Consider the following 26,827-nt stretch of genomic DNA (forward strand, 5'->3'; position numbering starts at 1 on the left):
GAGACGGGGGCAGCCTGTGCCCATGGGGGAGAGAAAACCCGGAAACTGCAAGATCCCTTTCAGAAGGGGGGTTTCTATGGGGATTTGGGGGGCCCCCAGCATAGGCGCTGGAACTAGGGGTGCTGGGAGCGGCACCCCCTGGCTTGAAATGGTTTCCATCCTATCCAGGGTTTGCAGTTGGGGGTCAATGGCTGTCAGCCCCCCCCTCCCCCCCACACACTGTGCACATTGTCCCAGCACCCCAGAACTGCAGAGAACCCTGGGGTGACGGGGTCCGAGCCCCAGCGAGCCTGCCCTGAGCCGCGGGGTGGGGACGGGGACAGGGGGCTGTGGGGTTTGCTCCGCAGGTTTCTGCCGTTCAGGGAAGGCGCTTAGAGAAGGGAATTGGCCACATAGAATCATAGAATATCAGGGTTGGAAGGGACCTCAGGAGTCAAACCCCCTGCTCAAAGCAGGACCAATCCCTAATTTTTGCCCCAGTTCCCTAAATGGCCCCCTCAAGGATTGAACTCACAACCCTGGGTTTAGCAGGCCAATGCTCAAACCACTGAGCTATCCCTCCCCTCTCCATCCCTTCCCCTCCCCAGGGTCCGGCTGGCGGGGAGGGGAAGGGATGGAGAGGGGCCAGGACCACGGTGCATTAGCGGCTGTAGCCAGAGGCCACTGGTTCTTGCTAAGAGGTGGAGCGGGGCTGGCTTTGTCTCTGTTTATCTTCCTGGGTCGGGAGCCGCTGCCTCCCACTCCCGGACTGAGCAGCTGCAGGGTCTCCGTGCCGGGAGAGAGACTCATCCAAGCCCCCTCCGTGGCCAGCCCGGGTGGGGACTTTCTCCCGTGGCTGGAACCAGCCTGGGGCTCTGCCGACACCCCGGAGCCTGATGGAGAGAGACCTCCTGTGCACTCTGGTAACGTGCCTCTGCACCAGCCACCCCTGGAGCCTCAGATCTCAGCCCCTGGGCTTGGAAAGCAGCCCAGGAGGGGAAACAGGGCAGGAGCTCACGTGTAGCAGGCTGGGGTCGCACTGGTGCAGGGGTGAGGGGCAGGCGGTGTCCCCGGCCTGTTGTTCTGGATGTCCCAATGATTATAGTTCTCGGGAGACCCAGATCTTTCTTGGGCTTTCCCCCAGGGGCTCTCCCAGGAATCTGTTCCACCTACCTGCCCATTTATTCCTCAAGGTGCCTCTCTTGAAGGACTCCAAAGCCTGATCCGCCAACTAGACCCTCCCCTGGTTATTTCCTTCGCCGATCAGTCCTAAATTCCAACAAGCCAATCTTGACCCATTAATTTCCAGTTCTGTTGTCCTCTTGTCTGCCAGTCAGAGTTTAACACAGTCCTTGGGCGGTATCCGTAAACTTTCTGTTTGGATTCGTCCAGTTTTCTCTATCTCCTTTCAAACCTTTGTCTATCCTAGGGTGACCAGATGTCCCGATTGTATAGGGACAGTCCCGATTTTGGGGTCTTTTTCTTATATAGGCTCCTATTTACCCCCCACCCCCGTCCTGATTTTTCACATTTGCTGTCTGGTCATCCTAGTTTATCCGTAGGGCCCTACCAAATTCATGGTTCATTCTGGTCAATTTCCCAGTCATAGGATTTTCCTGCGCTGGGCAGGGGGTCCTGCTCTGGGCAGGGGGTTGGACTAGACGGCCTCCAGAGGTCCCTTCCAACTCTGTTATTCTATGACTCTATGATTTTTAAAATGGTAAATTTCATGATTTCAGCTATTTAAATCTGAAATTTCGCGGGTGTTGTAATTGTAGGGGTCCTGACCCAAAAAGGAGTTTGGGGGGGGGAAAGGGGGTCGCAAGGTTATTGTAGGGGGGTTGCGGTGCTGCTACCCTTACTTCTGCGCTGATGCTGGCGGTGGCTCTGCCTTCGGAGCCGGGCAGCTGGAGAGCGGTGGCTGCTGGCCGGGAGCCCAGCTCTGAAGGCAGAGCCACCGCCAGAAGTAAGGATGGCCTGGGATGGTATTGCCACCCTTACTTCTGCAGTCAGCAGTCACTACTCTCTGGCTGGCAGCAGCAGAGAAGTAAGGATGGCATGGTCTATATAGCCATCCAGAAGTAAGGGTCGTAATACCGTGACCCCCCCCCCCCCCAAAAAATAACTTTTCGACCCTCCCTGCAACTCCCTTTTGTGTCAGGAGCCCCAGTTTGGGAAACGCTGGTCTCCCCCCTGAAATCTGTGTCGTGCAGGGTAAAAGCACACAAAAGACCAGATTTCATGGAGGGAGACCAAATTTCACGGTCTGTGACGTGTTTTTCATGGCGGCGAATTTGGCAGGGCCCTACCGATCAGTGTTTATCGTTATAGGTGATGGTAACGTCTTATGAACTTTCACCACATTTCCAACCATCGAGCTCACAATCGAGGTAGGCCTGTGAGATCCCAATGATTACACCACGTCCTCCCTGGGGCGCGGAGAAAGGAAACAGCTGTGCTGGAGCTGTCTCGGGTAGGGGCTTTGCTGGGTGGCCTTGTGCTAGATGGGGAAGGGGTAGGAAATACACAGGGTAAAGGATATGCCAGGGCTGTCGGGACGTGCCTTCATTCTGCAGCACGATTCTCAGCACAAGTTTATTGGGAGCAGGTGGAAATTTCTCCATTTCTAGAAAAGGAACCAACCCATGGACAGGGCTGGGAAAGAAATAACACAGCCCTAGGGCCGGAGCCTGAACGTACTAGACAGAGACTGCTCTGGAATATGAAGGGGACACCACCAGTGAAGATGTCCCATCTCCTCACATCTGGCTGCTGGGAATGGGAAGGATGTTGGGGTTCCTGTCCCAGGACCCTGCTCGAGGTCTCCAGCTCCCTTATCAACCTCTGGCTACTAGTTGTGTGATAAGTGGGAAGGACCCAGCCCATCCCTGTCCATGGGGGAGGGACAAGGAGCTCTCTCTTTCTCCCCACACCTGGAATTTCCTGGCTGCTCTGAGCAGGGTGGGTCATGTGAGGGATTCCACCCCTTTGTCTCTCCCCGCCCCCCTCCCGCCCCCCCCGATTCATGGTATTGTGGCTGGGGCAGCAGGTGCTGAGTGGGGGACTCTTGTTGTTTCAGATGCCAGTGACCTTCGTGGAGGTGGCTGTGTATTTCACCCAGGGGCAGGGGGCTCTGCTGGACCCTGGTCAGGGACGTCATGCAGAATTGTGAGACCGTGACCTTGCTGGGTAAGGGATTCCTGTCCCCTTGGATTATTAGAAGCGGTGGGATCTGGGATGTGCCCACTTTGGCTCCTGCTCAGGTTCTTCTCTGGTTTGACTGGATTTGAATGGACCTGTGCCGTTCTGCTCAGGACACCCCGAACTGTAAGACGGTGCGTTAACCCTCAGGCTGAACAAGGGTGAGCTTTGCTGGTGATTGAGGTGCGTATGGCAGCTCTTTGCAGCACCAATCTGTCTGCTTCACCAGCAAACTCCTTGAGTCTAAACCTTGGCTTTCAGGTAACAACTGGTGCAGCCCAGTTCCCAGGTTCCCCAGAGCCCTGTCCTGGCTGCCTCCAGACCCTGTCACTGCACACTCAGGGAAATTATTACGATCTCTGCCTCCAAAGAGACAGAGCATACCCCGGACCTTGCTCTGTCTCTTCCTGCCCCTGTTCCACTTACTCCACTTCTCCACCTCAAGAGCCAGGAAGTCTCCCTTGGGTGCAGACTGAGTCCCCTGGCGTGATCATTAAATTGTCTTCTCCGCCCTTGTTAGCCGGATGGCCATAGACAACTTGTACCTCCCCACACGTGTCTCCTCGGCCCAGTGCCCTCCCTGCCCTGAGCCTAGCCCAGGGCTGCTGCACGCTCCCTACCCCATGTTACCAGCGGGGCGGAGGGTGGAGTGGGCTTTGTCCTTCTCCCTCTGCACCTCCTCCTGGCACATTCAGACACTGTCCCTGGTAGCTGGAGGTGGGTTTGAGCGCCACGGTCTTGCTTGCCCATTTTTGCACTCTTTTCCCACTCTTTCCCTTGGCTTTCCCTCCATGAGTCAGCAGAGCGGCATGGCCCGCACTGCCAGTCTGCTGGTACCTGTCCGATGAGGGGACAACCCAGTTGTAAGGGATCATGGAGCGCCAGGGATCCGCTTCGGAGAAGGAAAAATTAAAGATGGGTCAGTAAAATTTTCTCTTTCTCAATCTCCCCACCAGTTACTTTGTCATGTTTCCCCTTTTTGCTGTTCCCCTTCTCTGCCTTCTCCCCAGCACAGGGGACGACGCCTGTCTGGATTCTCTCTCTTTATTCCAGCAGCCGATGGGATGGTGAGTGAAAACACGGAGGATAATTCACTGCAGGAAGGTCCTGAGCAAGGGGAAGCACATGGGACATTACTGGAAAGATCCAAAGGGAATTTTGGCCAGAGCTGTGAGTGCGGGAAAGCCGGTGGAAATCAGTGCAGATCAGAGAGGCAGCTGGGAAACCAGCCAGAGAAAGAAGTGGGTAGGTTTAATGTGGCGGAGGATGCAAGGAACTCAGCGAAACAACAGCCCAGCAGAGAAGCAACACGGCAAAGAGAAAAAAACACGTGTGCCGAGTGTGGGAAAAGCTTCAGTCGGCACTCTCACCTTATTTCCCATAGAAGAATCCACACAGGCGAGAAACCCTATAAATGCCTGGTGTGTGGGAAAAGCTTCAATCAGAGCTCAAACCTTATTTCGCACAGAAGAATCCACACAGGAGAGAAGCCCTATAAATGCCTCATCTGTGAGAAAAGCTTCATTCAGAGCTCACAACTCAACAGACATGAGAGAACGCACACGGGAGAGAAACCCTATAAATGCGTTGAGTGCGGGAAAAGCTTCATTCAGAGCTCAGATCTTATTTCCCATCAGAGAAGCCACACGGGAGACAGACCCTACAAATGCCCCTACTGTGGGGAAAGTTTTGATCGGAGAACACAGCTTATTATCCATCAGAGAATCCATTCAGGAGAGAAACCTTACAAATGCCTCATCTGTTGGAAAAGCTTCAATCAGAGCTCCAACCTTATTTCGCACCAGCGAATCCATACGGGAGAGAGACCGTATAAATGCTCTGACTGTGGGAAAAGATTCAATAGGAGTTTGCACCTTATGCGACACAAGAGAACCCACACGGGAGATAAATCCTATCAATGCCCAGAGTGTGGGAAAAGTTTCGATCAGTACTCAGATCTTATTACGCATCAGAGAGTCCACACAGGAGAGAGACCCTATAAATGCCTGGACTGTGGGAAAAGTTTTGATTGGCGCTCACAACTGGTTATACACCAGAGAAGTCACACTGGAGAGAATCCTTATAAATGTGCGGACTGCGGGAAAAGTTTCAGTCGGAGCTCAAACCTTATTACACACCAGAGAATCCACACAGGCGAACGCCCTTTTAAATGCCTTGATTGCGGGAAAAGATTCTGTCAGAGCTCAGATCTTTTTTCACATCAGAGAACCCACACGGGAGAGAGACCCTATAAGTGCTCGGACTGTGGGAAAAGATTTAGCGACAGCTCGACCCTCATTAAACATAAGAGAATCCACACTGGAGAAAAACCCTATGCGTGCCAGGTCTGTGGGAAAAGCTTCAGTCAGAGCTCCACCCATACTCGACATCAGAGACTCCACAGGGGAGAAAAACCTTGAATGTGGGGGAAGGATCTTTCAGGGCACAGGTAGTCTGAGGCACCAGCAAATCCACACAGGGAAGAGACCTCTGTCATCTCTTTAGCACGTCAAGCGGAGCTCACACCATACTGGACATCAGAGACTCCCGCACGCAGGAGAGAAATTCTACCAGGGCATTGTCAAGAGACCAGACATTTCCTATTTCCTGCACACATCAGGGGTGTTTGGCCCCCAAGTATCGAGCTGCCCGTGTCTGGGGTGAGGACCCAGCAGCAGCCAATTGTGTGCATATCAGTTACACTGCTCCGTTCATTAGCAAACTGAGTTTTACACTCATCTGCTTCGCCCTTCTGGGGCAGATTGTCTCATCCCCTGTTATTCTCATGTTGCTGTGGGTTGTTGTTTTGTTGCAGGGGGGTTAGTACCTTTCCTAAAATATGAATGGATAGAGTGAGAGGGAATGACTCCGTAACCTGTTGGCCAGGGCATAGGTGCCAACTTCCTCTCTACCCAAGGGGGTGCTCAACCCCCGCCCCAGGCCCTGCCCCAGCCCTGCCCCCACTCCACCCCTTCCCTCAATCCTCCACCCCCACTCCACCCCTTCCCCCAGCCCAACCTCCACCCCGTCTTTTCCCACCCCTGTCCCGCCCCCTCCCCCAAGGGTGCCCTGACCCTTCTCCTCCCCCTCCCTCCGAGGGCACGGAACAGTTGATCCACAGTGGGCGGGAGGTGCTTGGAGGGAGGGGAGGAGTTGGTCGGTGGGGCTGTCAGCAGGCGAGAGGCAGTGCAGCGGGGGCGGGGTGTGGGGGGGGGAAGCTTGGCTTAGCATCCACTAATTTTGCGGGAGCACCCACGGAGTTGGCGCCTATGGGTCAGGGACCTGCGAGGCCCAGTCTCTCAACAGGAGAGACTAAGGAAGCCCCACATCAGGATACCCCATAGGTTGGTGATCACCCTCCTGTGGGAGAACCCTGTTCAAATCCTCTCTCTCCCTCAGGCAGAGAGGGGAAATCCAACCGGAGTACTCTTACCACTGAGCTAATAGTGGGTCGCACCACCTCCTCCTCCTCAGGCCATTATGTGTGGAGAGAGACAGGTGTCTAACACAATCTCACAAGCCTAAGCCACGAGTCTGCAGGAGAGGGGTTACACCCAGACTGTAGATCGTGAGCAGAGATAGGCCCTTGTCCCTATCGGACGGGACACACCCCTCTCATCAGCACCTCCCATTGGCTAGCTTAGGCTGCTCCCCTTGGAGCATGGCTCGCATTCTTGGGCACCTCTCTGGCCCCATTCATCATGCTTAAGTCAGGTTCTATGAATGCCATGGTTGTTCCAGGAATTTGCCAGGGTGCCTCAAAGTCAGGGAGTTGTGATGCTGAGCAGGGTAGAGCTGGGCCTAGAATGTAGTCTGGCCGGGATCAGTTCCTGGCCTTACGCTCTTTAATGTTTTTATTAAAGACCTGGAAGGAAACATAAACAGATAAAGTTTGCAGACGACACAACTCTCAGGGAAGTGGGAAATAATGAAGGGGACAGGCCACTGACACAGAGCGATCTAGATCACTTGGTCGACTGGATGCAAGTAAACGACATGCGTTTTAATAAGGCTCAATGTCAATGAAATACCATCTCGGAAAAAAGAACGTGGGCCATACTCACAGGGTGAGACACTCTATCCTGGGAAGCCGTGACTCTGAAAACGATTTTGGGGTTGTGATGGATAATCAGCTGAACATGATGATCCAGGGATGGCCTAGGTAACACTTGGTCCTGCCGTGAGTGCGGGGCACTGGGCGAGATGACCTCTCAAGGTCCCTCCCAGTGAATGATTCTATGAGCTCCCTGGACTATGTAGTAGCGAAAAAGGCTAATGAGATCCTTGGGTAAATAAACCAGTCTAGCAAGTACGAGTAGGCAAGTTATATTGCCGCTCTGTTTGGCACTGGTGTGACCACTGCTGGAATACTCTATCCAGTTCTGGGGTCCACAATTCAAGAAGGATGTTGATAAATAGGAGAGGGGTCAGAGAAAAGACCCAAGAATAATTAAATGACTGGGAAACATGCCTTATATTGAAAGACTCAAGGAGTTCTCTTTCTGGTTATCAAAGAGGAAATTAAGTTGGTCATACCCTAGAAGTGCCTCTGTGAGTAGCAGAAAGTTGATAATATGGGGCTCTTCAATCTAGCAGACAAAGATCTAACAAGATCCAGTGGGTGGAAATTGAAGTTAGACAAATTTAGAATAGAAAAATTGCCCCATATTTTAACAGTGAGGGGAGTTAAAACACTGGAACAATTTACCAAGGACTGTGGTGGATTCCCCATCATTGGCAATTTTAAAAATCAAGATTGGATTCCCCCCGCCCAACCCCAAAAAGCTCTAGTTTACACAGGAATTAGTTTAGGAAGTCCTACGGGCTGTGTATGAGGGATATCTGACTAGACAGCCATATAATTTGTAAATCTATACTTGGATATTCATTTTGTTTGACATGAGCTCAGATTTATACTGGAGACTTTGTAAGACAAACGATCATTTGCCTTAATAGTGCTTTATTTTTGTTTTAGTTTTACCATGTCCACACTTTTGGCCATGAGATTTAGGTGTCATTTGAACAATGATTATTATAAATAACACTGGGCATGGACACGGATGGTTGGGTGCGAGAGTCTCAGTCTGAAAAGCAAAGATTGATCTGGGGAAAGAAGTTGCTGCCTGACCCCTGCAGTGACATGAGACACAGACAGGAGGGGAGAAGATGGGAGATGGAGGGGAACAGAACTGGGGGAACTGCTGGGTTTGCTCTTGAGAGCCAGACAGCTGAGGCTGAGAACTGTGAACTCGCTGCACTGGGGCCAGAGAGAGACAGGAATTGTCCTGCGAGTGCTGGGGGAAGTTGCCCCTGAATTCTAAAGGATTGCGAACAATGCCACCAGCAGAGCAATAGGGAGGGGGCCGTTCTCTGAAGAGGCCAAAGCTGGGCGGATCTGAGATGGGAGCCAGGGAAGTCCACAGACCTGGCCAGCCTTAAATTGAAGCCAAGCTGACTCCCATAACCGAGGCCAGAAGGCAATAAAGAGCCCAGCGGCTCACCCCTCCCCATTTACCACAGTGTCTTGTATGAGGATGACAGCATCTTTCCTTCCTGACTCACCAGGGACGTTCCCAAAGGGATAAACACCTCAGCTTGGCTTGGAGATGCCGACACTGCCGTAAATTCACCCCGTACTCTGCATCCCATTAATCTGAGCTCCCTGGGTTCCCACTTTTGCGGCATTTGCTTTTACGGCAGGATAGCCTCTCTAATGGGATCTCTGTGCTTTTCTCCCAGCTTGTAATGTATGGCTCTGTCACTGAGGCCTGCAGGAGCCGGGAACAGCCATGTGCGGGGCTGGGGCTGGAATGCACCATGCTGAACTGGACTGCGGGCAGACGGGGTGGTGGGTTACCTTTTATTTCTTGCTTTGAAATGACAAAGTGGAATTTAGTTTCTCAAACTCCCCGTGTTTTTGCCTTGACTAATGAGTCCAAATGGCCTTTAACAGATTCCGCGGCTATCTGGAGGCCTCTTTGAGATGCTATTTCCCCCCCAGGCCAAGCACCAGAGAGTGCTGATGCCGGCTCTCCCAGCCTTCAGACTCTTCTGCGGGGAAAATCCCTTGTCTATAGGGAAATCCCCTCTGGTTTTTATTTCCCAGCCACCTGCCTTCTGCAGAAGGCGAATCAATCAGTTTCTGAAGCCTGATGGAGTAGCCATGGGGAGGAATGATAAGGGGACAGGGAGCTATTTGTAGGAGACATCACGTGTGTTGCCACTTCTCTTTTCAGGACCCTATCACATGTCACTGGAGGGGAAGGTCCCCAACTTTCTTCCCTTATGGTTCTGCTCTGTCAGTTCTTCTGAACTCCCAGAGAGCAAAGGTCCCTGCTAGAATTATCCCAATGCAGCACAGGAAACATATATTTTTGTAAAACCAGGTATTTCTAGAAGCTGTCGCCAGCGAACTGAGCTTTCTAAAACAGTGGTTTTCAAACTGCGGGTCATGACCCCGTACTGGGTTGTGGCGTGTAAGGCACTGGGTCACGGCAGCTCTGGTCAGCACCACCGACTGGGCCATTAAAAGTCCCATCAGCAGCGCTGTCCGGCTAAGGCAGGCTAGTCCCTACCTTTTCCGACACCGCGCTGCACCCCGGAAGTAGCCAGCAGCAGGTCCGGCTCCTAGGCAGGGGGGCCACGGGGCTCTGTGCCCTGCCCCCAACCCAAGCACTCCCATTGGCCTGTTCCCAGCCAATGGGAGCCGGGGGAGGATGGGGCCTGTGGGCAAGGGCCGCGCAGACCCACTTGCGTACCTCTGCCTAGGAGCCGGACCTGCTGCTGGCCACTTGCAGGGTGCAGCATGGTCTGCTGTGGCTGGACAGGCAGGAAGCCTGCCTTAGCAATGCCGCTGCACCACTGACCGGGAGCCACCCCAGGTAAACCTGTGCCCCAACCCTCTGCCCCAGCCCTGAGCCCCTCCCACAGCCCAACCCCCTCATCCCCAGCTCCCCTGGATTGCAGGCATCAACAATTTTCTTCAACTGGGTCACCAGCAAAAAGTTGGAAAACCCCTGTTCTAAAACACTGGGTCCGGATGACCCTTGGTGCCAGTAAGGCTCAGCATCAAGGGGTGAGTTGGGGAGAGCTCAGGAGCTATGCCAGAGCCCAGCCCAGAAGGGCAAAGGTCGACAAAGGGGTCACCCGGCGTAACCTGCACCTGCTCCATATGGCACTTACTCCCCTCGCGTAGTGAATGTGTCACCAATAGGGATTGAGGATCCTGCGGTAGCCTTGGGTGTTGGTCGTATAGTTTGGCCAGTGGGGGTTCATCCATTTGGACAGAAAGGCCCCAGATTCAATCAGGATCACCCAGGCTAAGGGCACGGCCTTCCATTATAAAATTAAGACAAATAGGCTGAAAGGGACTCAAATCTCAGAGGTGGGCTCCTGCCCCTACAAATTTACCCATCTGCCTGCCTCTACCATCATGAACATTTTACTTTGAAATCTGCGGGGTCACTGGCAGCAGTCAAGCGAAGCAGGTCAGCGTCAGTGTATACAGGATCGGTGCCTTCGGTTTCCATGTTTGTGGGCCTCTCTGGGCGTTGATTTTAGACCTGTTCCTCATTCTTCTTAGCCTAGGCGCAACCGGTCTCAGGCGGCTCGTGACCGGGATTTACCCCCGAACTTGGTACGCTGGTTGGATCATTCACTTTCCTGGCCTGGGGTCAGGTACGGCGACATGAACGCTGATCCACACCCCCCAGCTCCCCATTCATTCTATACTCTGACTATTCATTGGAATGAGATTAGGATGAGTCTTGTGGTTGATTTTATTCCTGAAGCATGGAAAGACGTCGCCCAGTCAAGGCCCATTGCAGGAGGCACGGTGGATACACACCACTCGAGACAGCTCGCGCCTGTCTATGTAGACCAGGAGTGGGCAAACTTTTTGGCCCGAGGGCCATATTGGGGTTCCGAAACTGTATGGCGGGCCGGGTAGGGAAGGCTGTGCCTCCCCAAACAGCCTGGCCCCCGCCCCCTATCCACCCCCTCCCACCTCCTGCCCCCTGACAGCCCCCCTCAAAACCCCTGACCCATCCAACCCGCCCCCCACTCCTTGTCCTCTGACCGCCCCCCTCCCAGGATCCCCTGCCCCTAACCACCCCCCCGGAACCCCACTCCCTATCCAACACCCTGCTCGTCCCCTGACTGCCCCGACCCCTATCCACACCCCCGCCCCCTGACTGCCCCCCCGGGACTCCCACGCCTATCCAACCGCCCACTGTTCCCCATCCCCTGAACGCCCCCTCCGCCCCGAACCTCTGCCCTATCCAACCACCCCCTGCTCCCTGTCCTCTGACTGCCCCCTGGAACCCCCTGCCCCTTATTCAACCCCCCCACTCCCCTCCCCCTTACCATGCTGCTCAGAGGAGCAGGACTGGCAGCCGCGCCGCCCGGCCGGAGCCACCCACCCCGCCGCGCGGCCTGGCAGGAGCTCGCAGCCCCGCTGCCCAGAGCTCTGGGGGAACGGGGAGCTGAGGCTGTGGGAGGGGGTTCTGCGGGGGAGGGGCCGGGGGCTAGTCTCCCTGGCCGGTACAGTTGGGGTGCTGTAAAAACTGTAAATCCTGTGTATAATGGAATTAATCCACGTCAAGCCGGGAGTGGGGAGGGGCGGCATCCCCCCTAGTTCCAGCCCCTATGCCTTTATAGTGAAAATTTAGGCACCCAGTGATTTTAGGTGCCTGTGGGGTTTTTGGATCACACTAATGTCTGAATCTGGGATTTAGGCACCTAGGGCCAGATGTTCAGGTGTATTTAGGCACCTAACTCCCATGGGTTTGCGTATTTGGCTCTGAACAAGAGTTAAATCTCAGCAGAGCCTAGTGCTGCCCCAGGGGGGGCTAGTTCCAGCCACCAGAGAAAAATCCCACCTGGGCTGGGCACAGAGGGAGATTTCAGGAGGGTTCGCTCCACAGCTTGGGGGAGCAGCAGCTGGTGAGTCCAGGCTCCGGCTTCCCTCCTCTGGGCAGGAACAGATCCCTCTGCAGACAACAGCTGATGAAATCCCCTCCAGGCCCCCGCCACAAAGTCCATGTCCCTGGAAAATGCACCCACCCCCTCCAGCTCCTGGCTCCGATCAGCCCAGCACCCCTCTGTCCCCTTCGATTTTGGGGAGCCTCTGGAACAATCACAAGTCTCGATAAAAAAAAATCCCCCTTTTCACTGGGGATCTTGCAGTCTCCCCCTGCCATCCCCCATGGACACGGAGGCTTGGGGGCTCGAACTTCCCTGAATACTGGGAGAGGCTGCCCATGTCTAAGGGACCTGAAACCCTCCCCAGAGGTGGGAGCCTGGAGCCAGGTGGCTGCAGCGTGGGGGGTTTATCGCTAGGACCCAGGAGGAGCTGGGGATGGAGCCATAGCTGGGGTCATGCAGCCCTGGCAGCAGGAAGTGAATTGCACTGGCCGTGTGAACGGATTTCAGGTTCCCGGCGCTGTCCCTTTTGCAAGAGCCCCAGCTTAGCGGGGGCGGCGGCTGGGGACCCCAGAGCCCTGGCTGCACCTGGGAGAGGTGGCTTGCAAAGGAGTAACATTCCCGCTGCTCCCCCAGGAGACTCTCCCCGTGCAGAGACCCCCAGCCTGGCCAGGACACCCCATAAAGGGAACCACCCTCCCTGAGCAACCCCTGGTCTCAGTGAGGGCACCGCTTGGAGGGAAGGTAAGGGGGTGAGCGGTTACACTATCCCAGCCCCTTGTTCCGTTCCCTGAGGAGTTTAGTTGAAGTGATCAGCCCAGCCTGTTGTTATATCCCTGGGGTTTTTGTACTTTTCTGGTGGTGTCATTTTGCACAACTGAATTTGCCCATCTGTACTAGCAACTGGGGAATCCGTGTGCAACGCGTGTGTTCCACACACACACACCCAACCCACCGATCAGAGGCTCAGCTGGTGTAAATGAAGTCGATGGAGCTATGGCCGGATTCCCATCCGCTGGGGATCTGGTCCCGTCCACTCCAGTGTGGCACAATGGCATACGTCGGCCAGCGGGAGGATCTGGCCTGACAAATTTGTATTTACAGGCAGTGCTTATTGGAGTACCAATCTGGACTCCTTCAGAGTCAGCAAATGCCAGACAAAGTGACAGACAAGCAAACCGCAAAGGGGAAAGCCCCACCAGCTCAAGTCAAAAAAGTCAAGTAAGGGTCATCTCAGTATTACTTGTGAAAGGCTGTCAAGTCCAGCGCTCACAGTCAGGCCGCGTTAATTCCACCCCCTTGTGTGTGGGCATCAGGATCCAATCGCTAATGACAGACTCACACGCTGCACCCTTCATGAACACAGGACCGCGTGTCATCCGGTCCTCATTCTGTGCTTTTAGCCCTCTCATCTATAACATGTCCCCGTCGGCACTTTGATACTAAGGAAATCTCCCCATCTCTGTGGAATTCCAGGGGACCCACGGTTTGTCGCAGGGACACTAAAGGGGTGAGGTTTTTCTAAATTATTAACTATTCCCCACCAAACACACTCTTCCCTGCCCTCCCCGGCACGCTCTCCTCCCGTTTCCCTCAAACTATCCACTGGTGATGTAAAACCACCTCAGCTTTTGTCTTATCCTGGCTAACTAGCCGGGTGATACCAGTCTTTTCCAAGTTTCCTGTCTCATTTATTGAACCCTGATATAAAATCTTCTCAAAAGTCACCAATTTTTCTTCTCTAATGACTGGGTAAACTGGGGCAGAGCGATGGTCCATCTAGCCCGATATCCTGTCTCTGGCAATGGCCAGTACCAGAGCTTCAGAGGGCATGAGAACCCACCCCATCTTCCCCTCCTGGCTTCTGGCAGCCACAGGTTTAGTGTTCCCTCGAGCATGGGGTTGCATCTTTAACCATCTTGGCTACTAGCCATTGGTGGACCTATCCTCCATGAACTTTTCCAATTCTTTTTTGAACCCTAGTATAGTCTTGGCCTTCACAACATCTTCTGGCAAGGAGTTCCACAGGTTAATTGTGCATTGTGTGAACAAGTACTTCTTCTTGTTTGCATTAAACCTGCTGCCTATCAGTTTCATTGAGTAACCCCTGGTTTTTGCACCATGGGAAAGGGTTAATAACACTCTTCTATTCACTTTCTCCACACCATTCATGGCTTTATAGACCTCTGTCATATCCCCCTTAGTCGTCTCTTTTCTAAGGTGAGCAGCCCTAATCTTTTTAGTCTTTCATCATATGGAAGCCATTCCACACCCTCGATCATCTTCGTTGCCCTTATCATAGAATACAAGGCCTGGAAAGGACCTCGAGAGGTCATCTAGTCCAGTCCCCTGCACTGATGGCATGACTAAGTATTATCTAGACCATCCCTGACAGGCGTTTGCCTAACCTGCTCTTAAAAATCTCCAGTGTCAGAGATTTCACAACCTCCCTGGGCAATTTATTCCAGTGCTTAAACACCCTGACAGTTAGGAAGATTTTCCTAATGTCCAACCTAAACCTCCTTTGCTGCAATTTAAACCCGTTGCTTCTTGTCCTAGTCTCAGAGGTTAAGAAGAATAATTTTTCTCATTTCTCCTTGTAACAACCTTTTATGTGCTTGAAAACTGTTATCAAGTCCCCTCTCAAGTCCCCTCTCAAGTCCCCTGGGATGATTTAGTTGGGATTGGTCTTGCTCTGGGCAGGGGGTTGGACTAGATGGCCTCCAGAGGTCCCTTCCAACTCTGTTGTTATTCTATGATTCTATGATTCTCAGTCTTCTCTTTTCCAGACTAAACAAACCCATTTTTTTTCAATCCTCCCTCACAGATTGTGTTTTCTAGACCTTTCATCATTTCTGTTGCTCTTCTCTGGATTTTCTCCAATTTGTCCACATCCTTCCTGAAATACGGTGCCCAGAACTGGACACGATACTCCAGTTCAGGTCTTATCAGTGCAGAGTACAGCGGAAGAATGACTTCTCATGTCTTGCTTACAATACTCCCGCTAATCCATCCCAGAACGATGTTTGCTTTTTTTGCAATAGTGTTACACCGTTGACTCATTTAGCTTGTGATCCACTATGATCCCCAGATTCCTTTCCACAGTACTCCTTCCTAGGCAGTCATTTCCCATTCTGTATGTGTGCAACTGATTGTTCCTTCCTAAGTGGAGTACTTTGCATTTGTCCTTATTGATTTTCATCCTATTTACTTCAGACCATTTCTCCAGTTTGTCCAGATCATTTTGAATTATAACCCTATCCTCCAAGGCACTTGCCACCCCTCCCAGCTTGGTATCATCTGCAAACTTTATAAGTGTACTCTCTATGCCATTATCTAAATCATTGATGAAGATATTGAACAGAACTGGACCCAGAACTGATCCCTGCGGGCCCCCACTCAATATGCCCTTCCAGCATGACTGTGAACCACTGATAACTACTCTCTGGGAATGGTTTTCCAACCAGTTTTGCACCCACCTTATAATAGCTCCATCTAGGTTGCATTTCCCTAGTTTGTTTACGAGACGGTCATGCGCGATAGTATTAAAAGCTTTATTAAGATGATGTTGAAGTAAAAAGAAAACAGTACAGAGTTTAAGCATAGAAGTTTCTGGTTATCGGGGAATAAGGTGCAGGTTATCAAGGGGTCTGAAATTCGGTTTAGGAACGGGTGGCGTAAGGAATACATAATCTGCAATCTCCCCGATTGGGGGTAAAAGATTAACAGGTCAAAGTATAGACATTGAGATATGGGGGTATATTATTCATATAATGGCTATGTTCAAGTGTGGAGTATAATGAGTGGATACCATGATGAGGATGGATCTACCCTCATTTGGTGGGATTTAATGTTCAGTGAGTTTATGGTTCCAGTTCATATGGTCCAATGGAAAAAGTCTCTCAGTCCCTTTCCCATAGTCGATGCACGATGTCGTACCGGCTCCCACCTCCTGGTGCTGTCGGTGGCCGATGATGTGTTCGATGTAGATGTCCCTGGACCATCGGATGGTGTCCGAGACCATGAGGAGCCGCATGAGCCGTGCGTAGCGTCGACCGATCCCACAGGTCCGCAGCACACGCTCGTGGAAGGGGTCCCAAGCGCCCAGGGCTCCGACGATCAGGGCTTCCGTCTGCACCTCATAGCCCTTCGCTCTCAGGGTGTCGGCCAGGGGGGCGTATTTTTCCAGTTTACGAGCTTGCGCTTCGCAGAAGGCCGGGGTCCTGTTCTCGAAGGAGACCGTGACGTCGATGAGGATGATCTTTTTCTGGGCCTTGTCGGTGACGACCACGTCAGGTCACAACTGGCTGTCAGTACCGGGGATGGCGCAGTCCACGGCGACCTCCCGCAGGCGCGGTGCGATGGCTTTCACCAGGCGGTTCTGGATGGCGTTGTGGGGCAGCTGCCGGTCTCTGGAGTGGGGCTTGCAGCTGCACAGGACGTGGGGCAGGGTCTCGTTGGAGTAGCCGCACTCCCTGCAACGCTTCTCTCGGTTCCCGTGGCGGACGGCTCCGTTGAGCGGGACGCAGTTGAGCCGGGCGCCGTGGATGAACCGCCAGTCGGCGAAACGGGTGAAGCCGCTCCCGGCGAGGAAGTGGTTGCTGGCGTCCCACTTGCTGGTCAGTTCAAAGGCTTTACCCTGGTCCGGTTTACGCTTGAGGGTTTCCATGCACAGTGAGTGGATGGCTGCCTTCAGGGTCCTCTCCAGCATGCCCCTCAGGGTGATGATGGTGTTGTCGTTGGACCTGATCTACGGCACCAGGACTCCCAGCTCCTGGCGCTCCTCTCACCACTCCCAGCGGCAGCCGATGCGCTTCCCCAGGCGATGCGTGACATTGCGAGCGCGGGACCACAATGAAGCGATGTCGCGCCCGTCCCGTCCGAATTCGCCATCCAGGGAGCCGTTCAGGAAGGTGGCGATGTCGGGGCTCTGCCGATCCACTTCTTTGTTGCATCATGGAGGGCGTTTGCCGCGATGTTCCTTACCATGGCGTCGGGACACGTCAGCAGGCGGAAGGCGGGGGTGATCACCGCAATGTCACACAGGTCACCCATGCGGGGGACATTGGCACTGCCATGCCTGTGGGCGATGTAGACCAGTTCGTTGCTGGCTCTCTGGGGAAGGAACAGCCACTTCTTCACCAGCTGCCAGACGATCTTGTCTGCCTTGTTGAGGGGTACCTTCGCCACAGCGGATCCCCTTAGGACGAACAAGATGCGGGGGATCAGGAAGGTGTTCAGGGCATTTATCTTCTGCTACAGTGCTAGCAGGGAGGCATCGATCTTGGCGGCATCCTGCAAGATCTCCTGGATGGTGTCCTCGGGTGTCTGCCGGACACGGAAACCCGTCGGCGTGCCTAGGTGCTGCTACGCCTGCCCCTCTGCCAGGGGGATGACGGGCTCGCCCTGGATCTGGAACCCTGTCGACTGCGCCAAGTCCCTTTTGCTGCCGTCAATGTAGAGAGTTGCGTACTTCTTTGCACTGAAGCGGAGCCCCATCCAATCGGCAGCTCGACTGGTGGCATCTAGCATACGTTGGAGGTTCTCTGGGTCGTCCGCGGTCAGGACCAGGTCATCCGCGTAAGCCAGGACGCTCGCCCTCTCACCGTGGAGGTTGAAGCCATCTGTGCCATTGGAGATCGCTCGCAGCAACGGCTCCATGGTGAGGTTAAAGATGATGGGGCTTTGGGGAAACTACACTTTGATCTTAGCTCCAAGGAGCCGAGAAGCGATCGCTTCCCCACTATCCACAAGACTTGTTACCCTGTCAAAGAAAGCTATCAGGTTGGTCTGACACTGATTTGTCCTTGACAAATCCATGCTGACTGTTACTTATCACCTCATTATCTTCTAGGTGTTTGCAAATTGATTGCTTAATTATTTGCTCCATTATCTTTCCGGGTACACAAGTTAAGCTGACTGGTCTGTATTTCCCCGGATTGTCCTTATTTCCCTTTTTATAGATGGGCACTATATCTGCCCTTTTCCAGTCTTCTGGTATCTCTCCCATACTCCATGACTTTTCAGAGATAATCGCAAACGGGTCAGATATCTCCTCAGTCAGCTCCTTGAGTAGTCTCGGATGCACTGCATCAGGCCCTGGTGACTTGAAGACCTCTAACTTGTCTAATTTCAGAGAAGCAGCCGTGTTAGTCTGTATTCGCAAAAAGAAAAGGAGGACTTGTGGCACCTTAGAGACTAACCAATTTATTTGAGCATAAGCTTTCATGAGCTACAGCTCACTTCATGCAACTGATGAAGTGGGCTGTAGCTCACGAAAGCTTATGCTCAAATAAATTGGTTAGTCTCTAAGGTGCCACAAGTCCTCCTTTTCTTTTAACTTTAACTTGTTCTTTCCCTATTTTAGCCTCTGATCCTACTGCATTTTCACTTGCATTCACTATGTTAGACATCCAATCGCCACCAACCTTCTTGGGGAAAACCGAAATAAAGCTTCTGGGAATGGTTTCCAGTTCCACCAATGATGGAGGGCCATTCCTTTGATTTTGCTCTTTTCTGGAGTTTGGCTTAGAGACTCTGTTACTGAGAGGGTTTAAAACGGTCTCGGAGGGGGGTGGGTTAGTGCTGGTGGGAGAGGCTGGAATAAAATGAGCTGGTGTTTTCCCAGCGTCACAGATTCTAGAAAGTGTGTCTGTTGGGAAAGAGCCTGGGGTGAATTGGAGCGTGAAATGGACGAAAGCCCCCTGGTGAAACCTCCCCAAGCACCCTTCTTTCCTCGACAGGGCTGCAGAAGATTAACCAGGGAAGGGAAATGACAGCAGCAGATTCGGTGCAGGTCGGGGATTTTCAGCAGGGTTTTGCTCGAGAAGAAGGGGCAGAAAATACACGCGTCCAGGTGGGAACCAGGGTGGATTCACTTGCTGGAACTGTTCGGTCTGGGCCTTGATTTTTAGAACAGGGGCCATTGGGAGAGGGTAGAACGCCCCCCATTTCTAGAACAGGGAACAACCCCACCTGCGCGAGGCTGGAGAAATTTACCAGACTCTCAGGGCTGCAGCCTGAACCTACTAGCCAGAGGCAGCCAACAGGGAGGTCCAGGGACAGATGCCCTGTCCCTCACATCTAGCTCCTAGGAAAGGGGAAGTGTTGCTGGGGTTTCTCTTCCTGGACCCTTTTCGGGGGGTCTGTCTCCCATATCAGCCTCTGGGTAGTAGGTATGTGATGGACATGAAGCTCCTGCCCTCTTTCATTGGTCCTTCGCCCTCTCTCTTTCTCCCCAATCTGCAGCCTCCTGGCTGCTCTGAGCAGGGTGGGGGTGGGCTCCTGCTACTCTGTTGTCCCCCCCACCCCCCAGCTTCCATTTTATGGGTCCTCCTCCACCGTGACTAGTGGGATTGTGGCTGGGGCAGCAGGTGCTGAGTGGGGGACTCTTGTTGTTCCAGGGGCCAGTGACCTTCGAGAAGGTGGCTGTGTATTTCACCCAGGGGCAGGGGGCTCTGCTGGACCCCGCTCAGAGAGCCCTCTACAGGGACGTCATGCAGGAGAACTACGAGACGGTGACCTCACTGGGTAAGGGCTTCCCATCCCGTCTGCTATTAGAAGCTGTGGGATCTGTGATGTTGCCGTTTCTGGTCTTTCTCAATCAATTAGATTTCAGGGGTATGAGCCCCACTGTCCCCAGGCCCCCTGGGAGAGAGACGTCCCTCTCCACCCCACTCCCATGGGACAGGGGAGTTAGCAAGATAAAGGAGATGATGATTCGTTCCCATCCCCACAGCTTTCAAAGGGGTAGAAGCAGCGCCTTGACCTGCCAGTATTAATTCTCACTCACATACACAATCCCTGTCCCCCGCCCTTCCTGGGACAAGCTCCATCCCTGGGCAGGGCGCCGGGCTCTGCAGGTTTAGCAATAGACAGGGGCTGACGAGCACAGCTGTGTGTGCACCAGCAAATTCCCCAGGGTGCAGATCCTGGAAACTCGTACTGAGAGACAAGCACATCCCCTGCCTTTGACTTAGGGGCTCAGTGACCATGTTCCCATCCACTCAGATTCCCTGTCCCACCAGCCCAGCGCGGAGTCAGGTTAAGATCAGGGGATGTTCTTTGTGACAAATCCTCTCCCAATGCCTGACATGCCCTAATCTCACCTGATTTCACCCCCTGAGCAGGATTTCCCCTTCCCAAACCTGAGCTGATCACCCAGCTGGAGCGAGGGGAAGAGCCGTGGGTCCCGGATCTCCAGGCCTGCGAGGAAAGGGAGAGCCCGAGAGGCGCCCGCACAGGTGAGGAATCGATGAAATGAGCACAAACCACCCGGGGAGTGAAGGAAAAAGCTGGGACTCCCACAAATGTGCTGTGAGCAAGAGCCCTCAGTTCTGCCTCATCTCACCCAGGTCAGGGTTGTAGCCAGCAGGGGTCACATCCTCCTGGCAGGTGTCACTCACAGCTTCACGCTCACCCTGGCTTCCAGCTGGCAGGAGTTCCCTCCCTGACTTTACTTCCCCCTTGCTGTTTGGCTGGGATGTGGAGGCAGCATCAAATATCTCCATCTTTCCTCTAGTTATTGTGTTGTTAACCCTCTTCGCTGTTCTCCTGTTGTTTCTTTCTGGCACTGGGAATGACTCCTGTCTGGATCCTCTCTCTCTCTGTCCCAGCAGGTGACGGGAGGGTGAATGAAAACACAGAGGAGAATCTGCAGCAGGAAGGTCCTGAGCAAGTGGAACCACATGGGACGTTATTGGGAAGATCTGAAGGGAATTTTACCCAGGAGCGGCAAAAAGCCTGGGGAAATGGGCACAGGCCAGAGACGCAGCTGGGAACCCATCCAGGGCAGAAAGTGGGTAATCCACTGATCATGGGGAGTTTGCAAAGACCCCAAGGAAACCACCAGCCAGCAGAGGAATCCCAGCAGGAGTGAGAGACAACACATGCTCCGAGTGCGGGAAAAGCTTCAATCGGAGCTCAAACCTTATTTCACATCAGAGACTCCACACCGGAGACAGGCCTTTTAAATGCCTTGAGTGTGGGAGAAGTTTTAATCAGCGGGAGCACCTCGTTAGGCATCAGAGGCTCCACACCGGAGAAAAGCCCTATAAATGCCTGGAGTGCGGGAAGAGCTTCATTCAGAGCTCCCAGCTTATTACACACCAAAGAGTCCACACGGGAGAGCGACCCTACAAGTGCCCGGAGTGTGGGAAAATGTTTAGTGATGGCTCAGCCTTTATTAACCATCGGAGAATCCACACGGGAGTTAAACCCCATAAATGCCTCAACTGTGGGAAAAGTTTCAATCGGAGCTCAACCCTGGTTAGACATCAGAGAACCCACACAGGAGAGAAACCCTTTATATGCCTGGAGTGCGGGAAAAAGTTTAGTGACAGTTCAGCCCTCATTGCGCATCAGAGACTCCACACTGGGGATAAACCCTTTAAATGCTCTGACTGTGGGAAAAGTTTCTTTCAACTCTCGCGGCTCCTTGCCCATCAGAGAATCCACACGGGCGAGAACCCCTATAAATGTCTTGAGTGTGGGAAAAGGTTTAATGACAACTCAAACCTTATTACACACCAGATTATCCACACGGGAGAGAGACCCTACAAATGCCTGGACTGTGGGAAAAGCTTCAGTCGCAGCTCGCATCTTATTACGCATCACAGAACCCACACGGGAGAGAGACCCTATAAGTGCCTCGAGTGTGGGAAAAGCTTCAATCAGAGCTCAAACCTAATTACACATCAGAGACTCCATACAAGAAAGAAACCTTGACTGTGGTAGAACTTTCAGTTGGGGCTCTGGTCACATGAGACATCAGCAGATCCATACAGGGGAGACACCTTTTAAATGTCCTTGGAGTGGAAAATGCTTCGAGCAGACCTGCACCAGAGTGGACCACAGAGACCCCATGAAGTATCCATTTCCTAGTTCCCACACACATTAGCGGCTTTTGGTTCTCCGGGATAGCTGCCTGAAACAGGAAAATCTTTTCCGGTGAAAAAGTTTGTGGGTTTGAAAAGATTTTCATCCTGAATCTGGACAAAAAGTAAAAAAAAACTCAAAAAATGTTCACCAAAGAGGTCTTTCAGGAGCAAAATGGAATTTTTCAGCTTCCTGGCTGCCCATCTGGTAGGCGCTTGGCAATTTCACTTTCGCCTTGCAGTCAGGAAGTTAAATTGACTTGATTGTTCAGCTAGCCCATGCTCTGTGCGCTATCCAACTTTTTAAATGCCAAATGGCTTTTCAGGTTTAATGACCACCTGAGAACGTACCCAGGGAGTAGAATCTCATGCTTGGTCTACGCTACATACTTACTTTGGTATAACTACATCATGCAGGGGTGTGAAAAATCCACACCCCAGGGGAAAAATAGTGGGTGCTCAGCACCCACCAGCCACCTGAGCTCACCTCCCCCCATTTCCCTCCCCCCCTGTGCTTCCCACCTGCCGTGGAGGGGGAGGAGGAGCGGGGGCAGGGAAAGGAGAAGCGAGGGCGGGGCGTGCTCAGAGGAGGGGGAGGAATGAGGCAGGAAGAGATGGAGTCGGGGTGGGAAGAGGCCGGGTGGGGCCTTGGGGGAAGGAGTGGAGTGGGGGCAGGGCCTGGGGCGGAGCGGGGGGTCGAGCACCCCTGGGGAAATTAGGGAAGTCGGCACCTCGCTACAGCCTCACTCGCCAGACGGAAGTCAAGGCACACTCTGGTCCCTGGCTCGACTGCGGGCTTCAGCCTCGGCTTTCTGGCGGCTCGCCTCAGTGACTGCACCAGCCTTGACCTGGCTTCTCCAAACGGAGCGGTTGTGGGCAGGGCTCTCCCAGTTGTCAGTGGGAATGCTTGAATTTCCTGAGGCCTTGCTTGACTTTGTTGCTGTATCGGAGCTTTGGCCTTCCTCTACGTTGCGGGTGGTTCTTAAGTCGGCCATAGAGCATACCACTGATTTTGTTGCTTCTCCTTTCATCTGTCAAGATGTTGGATGGCCACCACACTGGGTCATGTGCCTGGACTAATTTAGCTATGTTATTGTCTTACAGATCTTGAGGCTTGTAGGCTCATTGAATTTCTATCTTAACATATACCGATAGGCTACATTCATTCCATAGTTGCTTAGGTGTCTAACTCGGGCTTTGGGTGTCACAGTGCTTTTACCAGACGCTTAAAAGCGAGGCGTTGTGATAGGGAGCAACACAATGCCTTGCTCTTCTTTTGTGTATTCGGGCCAGAGCTGCTTGGGGCACAGGACTGGCCCGAGAGGCAGGCTTGGAGATTTTGAGCCGGGAAACCGCCTGCCGTTGTTTGTTCCTGTTGTGTCCTGGGAAATGCTCCCATGTGTGCGCTCTTTGTAAATAAACGGGACTAAATAATTAGTTTATCCTGCTAATGGAAACGGCCCGTCAATGCCCATAATACTGGCTAGCAAAAGGGGCAACTCTGGTGTCAGAATGCCAAGGGTTGTGCATACCCCATTTCCCCATTGCCCCATACCAGGATCTCCTGTTCTCCCTCCGGCCAGGGGCTCTTTGTGCCCCCCATTTCTCTCTTCCCCCCGTACCAAGGTTCCCCATTCTGCCCTTTAGGCTGGGGACTCTGTGTGTCTCCACTGTCGTTTTCTGCCCCCCTGACAGGGGTCTCTGTGTTATTCCTCCCACACGCCTGTGTTCCTTTTTTTTTTTTTTCTCCTCACCCTCCAAAGTGCCTTTATTTTCCAGCATGTACACTGCTGTGCTCAGCCCTGCCAGTCTGGGGCAGTCGATCTGGGCTCTGAGACTGGCTGCGGTGGAGTTTTTGATTGCAGCGTAGACGTACCCTAAGTCCTCTTTGTGGATCTAGCCCTATGGTCCCACCCCAGAGGCAGCCGCATCTCCGTGCTCACTCCTGCAGTCCCACCTGTGTCCCCCTCTCCTCCATCCCATCGGGGGAATGACTCAGGGCAATACCGTAATTTGCCTCCAAAAACAAGAAGTTGGTGCAGTTAAAAAGGGAGGAGGGGAAATCCCCTCAGATCTGAGGTGGGTTTTATATCAATATTCCAGAAATACAGAGGAAATGACAAAATCTGAGAGAATTCAGTAATGAAGGAAAGGGCAAAATCTGAGGGGATTTTATGTCCATCCCTTATCATCAGAGAGGAGAACTGGGGGGTACCCAAGAGCCATGTGTGGATGTGAGTCTGGGGAAGGGGACCCAGACCCATGGGCTGTTTGCGGGTGTCAGGCTGGGGAAGGAGGCCCAGACCCATGGGCTGTGTGTGGGTGTCAGGCTGGGGAAGGGGCCCAGACCCCAGGGCCATATGCTGGTGTCAGGATGGGGAAGGGGCCCAGACCCCAGGGCTGTGTGCTGGTGTCAGGATGGGGATGGGGAAGGGGGCCCAGACCCCAGGGCCCTGTGCTGGTGTCAGGATGGGGAAGGGGGCCCAGACCCCAGGGCCGTGTGCTGGTGTCAGGGTGGGGAAGGGGGCCCAGACCCCAGGGCCGTGTGCTGGTGTCAGGGTGGGGAAGGGGGCCCAGACCCCAGGGCCGTGTGCTGGTGTCAGGGTGGGGAAGGGGGCCCAGACCCCAGGGCCATGCGTGGGTGTCAGGCTGGGGGAGGGGGCCCAGACCCCAGGGCCGTGTGTGGGTGTGAGGCTGGGGAAGGGGCCCAGACCCCAGGGCCATATGCTGGTGTCAGGATGGGGAAGGGGGCCAATACCCCAGGGCCCTGTGCTGGTGTCAGGATGGGGAAGGGGGCCCAGACCCCAGGGCTGTGTGCTGGTGTCAGGATGAGGATGGGGATGGGGATGGGGAAGGGGTCCCAGACCCCAGGGCCCTGTGCTGGTGTCAGGATGGGGAAGGGGGCCCAGACCCCAGGGCCCTGTGCTGGTGTCAGGATGGGGAAGGGGGCCCAGACCCCAGGGCCCTGTGCTGGTGTCAGGATGGGGAAGGGGGCCCAGACCCCAGGGCCGTGTGCTGGTGTCAGGATGGGGAAGGGGGCCCAGACCCCAGGGCCGTGTGCTGGTGTCAGGATGGGGAAGGGGGCCCAGACCCATGGGCCGTGTGCGAGTGTGAGGCTGGGGAAGGGGACATAGATGCATGAGAGAAAGGGGTGACATCTGAGGGGAATTTACATTAATATTCAATAAATAATTGAAAAATGCTGATTCCCCCTCCGGCCCTGCCATTTCCGGGGGCAGCAGGGAGCCAGAGCTGATGCTGCTTTGACAGGAGATTGAGTGGGTGGGGAAATGGAGCTGGAAGGGAAGCTGTGGATGGATTCTCCATCTCTTGATGTCATCAGATCAAGACTGGACGCCTTGCCGGAAGATCTGCTTTAGCCAGACACAAGTTATTTGGCCTCAATATAGGAGTATCTGGGTTAAACTTTTAATGGCGTGTGATAAACAAGACTCCTGACCCGTCACTCCAGGGGCCCAGGAGTCACTGGTCTTCACAGAAATCTGCATCGGCGCCTATGGCTGTCCGCTAGGTTATTTCCTATATAACCCACATCCTTTCCTCTCATTCGTATTGCCTGGCGTTGGGCAGTGCTTGGCCGGTGACCCTTTAACCAGATGATTCTGATCACTCCCATCATTATTCTCTCCTCCTCGGTTTTTACTACCCCACCGATCATCAGCATCTTGCCTGGGCCTCACTGGGGGGCGTCCCCTTCATATTTTGAAGCAGGCTCTAGCTCAGTGGGGCCCCAACTTTTCCTGTCACGCCCACCCTTACCAGCAATGGAATCTGTCTGCATCCCCCCCTCCATTACTGCACTGTTGGCTCAGCAGGGGAGCTTGGGCTGGAGTTGGAGCTGGGGGGCAGAACGGGGGATGAGGGTGGACAAGGAATGAAGGCAGAGCGGAGTTGGGGCTGGAGCTGGGCTGGGGGCCAGAAGTGGGAGCTGGATCAGGACCGGGGCAGGAGTGGAGTCATGGCCGGGGCCAGGAGTGGATCCAGGGACCGGGGCTGAGCTGGGCCCGGGGGTGGGAGCCGAGCCGGACCTGGGGCTGGGCTGAAGCTGGGGGTCAGGGGAAGGAGACAAGTCAGAGCAGAGCTAAAGGCAGAGCAGGGCTAGGTGGCGCTCCCTCCCTGCTCTCTTTGGGGGTGGCCCGGGCCCCACCATGCCCCCTTTGAATATTCCTCCATGCCCTTTTAGGGGGGTGCGCCCCACAGTCTGGGGACCACAGCTCTAGCTGCCAGCTTGGGGCTCCAGCACTGGGAGTCTGGTCAGTGTACCCAGCCCTGCCCAGAAGGTTTGTTTTCCCTTACAGAAATGGGGAAGTCATGCCCCAGAATAGATTGACCACCTCCCATGAAGTCTGTCAGCTCCTGTCCTCCCTCCCTTCCTCACCCTGCATGTTTCCTGCCCCTCCCTTTCTCTAGTATAAAACCACCAGCAGCTCCCTGGAAATCCCCTACCTGAGCCAACTTCACCACAGCCATTTCCGTCCCTCCGTCAGGAGGAGGCGCTGATGGGGTGTGAAAAGTGAAGTTATTCTTCAGCCTGTTAGGGTGACTGAGAACGGTGATGGGGAACGTTTCAGAAGGGGTGTGAGTCCGTTTCACACCCCGATGCCCCCTGCGGTGTTTTTTGTTTTGTTTTTGCTGCAGACAGAGGTCCTAAACTTTGCATGAGGGAAAATTTTAGGTCACTTTATTACATGGCAGATGCAGCCCCTCCTACCAGAGTGAAAACCACTGAGATGCTTTTAAATCCTCCCACGGACAGGGTGGCTGAATGAAAGCAAGAAAAGAGCAGAATCAAAGGAGCTGCTTTGGGGGAATCTTGTATCTTTAGATAA

The 26,827-nt window shown here is 53.7% G+C and overlaps 2 protein-coding genes across 14 annotated transcripts in view; both read left to right on the forward strand.

The window, feature by feature from the left end:
• The window catches only part of LOC114022341 (zinc finger protein OZF), a 793,526-nt gene extending 787,488 nt beyond the window's left edge, over positions 1 to 6,038 (forward strand). For 2 of the 13 annotated variants that reach the window (XM_043528100.1, XM_043528097.1), the window contains 3 exons: positions 3,059 to 3,168; positions 3,981 to 4,099; positions 4,234 to 6,038. In XM_043528100.1, the coding sequence (XP_043384035.1) occupies positions 4,054 to 4,099; positions 4,234 to 5,600 (1,413 nt within the window). In that variant the 5' untranslated portion in view covers positions 3,059 to 3,168; positions 3,981 to 4,053 and the 3' untranslated portion in view covers positions 5,601 to 6,038. The other 11 variants (XM_043528094.1, XM_043528096.1, XM_037913996.2 and 8 more) reach the window with 10 other exon arrangements.
• Positions 6,039 to 18,800: 12,762 nt separating this feature from the next.
• Positions 18,801 to 26,827, forward strand: part of LOC119567553 (zinc finger protein 724) — an 80,876-nt gene continuing 72,849 nt past the window's right edge. Inside the window, exons 1-2 of the mRNA XM_037914019.2 lie at positions 18,801 to 18,958; positions 19,506 to 19,632. Of these exons, the coding sequence (XP_037769947.2) occupies positions 18,875 to 18,958; positions 19,506 to 19,632 (211 nt within the window). The 5' untranslated portion in view covers positions 18,801 to 18,874. The remainder of the gene's footprint in view (positions 18,959 to 19,505; positions 19,633 to 26,827) is intronic.

The sequence above is a fragment of the Chelonia mydas genome, chromosome 14 (assembly GCF_015237465.2).
Source record: "Chelonia mydas isolate rCheMyd1 chromosome 14, rCheMyd1.pri.v2, whole genome shotgun sequence".
Lineage (NCBI taxonomy): Eukaryota > Metazoa > Chordata > Testudines > Cheloniidae > Chelonia > Chelonia mydas.